The 1133-nt window shown below is 49.0% G+C and overlaps 1 protein-coding gene across 1 annotated transcript; it reads right to left on the reverse strand.

Moving 5' to 3' along the window:
* Nucleotides 1-451: 451 nt before the first annotated feature.
* LOC119346055 (36.4 kDa proline-rich protein-like) lies at nucleotides 452-1126 on the reverse strand (the record flags this gene model as incomplete). Its single annotated transcript, XM_037615794.1, has 1 exon — nucleotides 452-1126. A coding segment is annotated over one exon (576 nt), but the record flags the coding sequence as incomplete, so codon positions are not given.
* Between the last annotated feature and the right edge of the window lie 7 nt (nucleotides 1127-1133).

Below are 1133 nucleotides of genomic sequence, written 5' to 3' on the forward strand. Positions count from 1 at the left end.
AAAAAATAAAATCCTTTGAGATGTAGTTATATTAGTACATCTACTAGTTAGGAAAATTTAAAAACTTAAATTTGTACATGTTTTGCAAAAATGTGTTATGAAAAAGTAAAAGGGCTATAACTTTTGCATACGATGTCGGAAAAAAATGTATAATATATCAAAATGTTCAACACGAAAATCCGAATCCTGTAAAGCGTATGGTTCAACAAGTATCTTGGTATGGGTTACAAGTGGATGTGAAAACTTCTTTTACACAGTACGAACATTTTATTCATAGTTCTTCAAAAAGAAAACACACACTACAAAACCGATGGAAGACCACAATTGGTAGCATGTTATATGGTTACTATAGGATACGCTTTTACACAAACACAATGTACGCATGCTCCACAGCTCCCCGTCACAAGTAGCGAGTCAGAGCTGCAAATCCATGTACATATAGATTATTACACTTCGATATGTCACCTGTGTCACCACACAAGAGAATTTAATGCATGTATCACATTCATATGCAGGTGATACTGATAGTACATATAGTAATCTATGGAGCTTAATTAGGGCAGCGGAAGTCTTTCGGCACTCTCTTGCCGCACTGGTTGACGAGCACCTCGATGGCGATGGGCAGCATGAGGTTGATGTTGAGGGCCTTGACCTTGATGGTGGCGCAAAGGCAGAGAGCAGCGTCGAGGTCGGCAACGCCGGACAGCAGCGGGCAGCATGTATTCCTGGCGCTACTGCCGATCACCGCGTGCAACAGCCCATTGAGCACGTCCACGCACGCAAGTAGCTTCAGTGTGTCCACGGGGCACTTGCCGGTCGATGTAGCCAGCGCTGGGGCCAGGGCTGGGGGTGGCGTCGGAGTCACAGGGGTGGGTGCTGGCGGCATCACGAGGGTCGGTGTTGGGGCCACCGGGATTGGCGTTGGAGAGACAGGGGTTGGTGCTGGCATCGGAGTCACAAGGGTTGGTGATGGCGGTATCATAGGAGTCGGTGTTGGGGCCACCGGAGTTGGCGTTGGAGAAACGGGGGTCGGTGCTGGCATCGGAGTCACCGATGTTGGTGTTGGCGGCATCACAGGGGCCGGTGTTGGGGTCACCAGGGTTGGCGACGGAGAGACAGGGGTGGGTGCTGGC

Source organism: Triticum dicoccoides, unplaced genomic scaffold (assembly GCF_002162155.2).
Source record: "Triticum dicoccoides isolate Atlit2015 ecotype Zavitan unplaced genomic scaffold, WEW_v2.0 scaffold37762, whole genome shotgun sequence".
Classification (NCBI taxonomy): Eukaryota; Viridiplantae; Streptophyta; class Magnoliopsida; order Poales; family Poaceae; genus Triticum; species Triticum dicoccoides.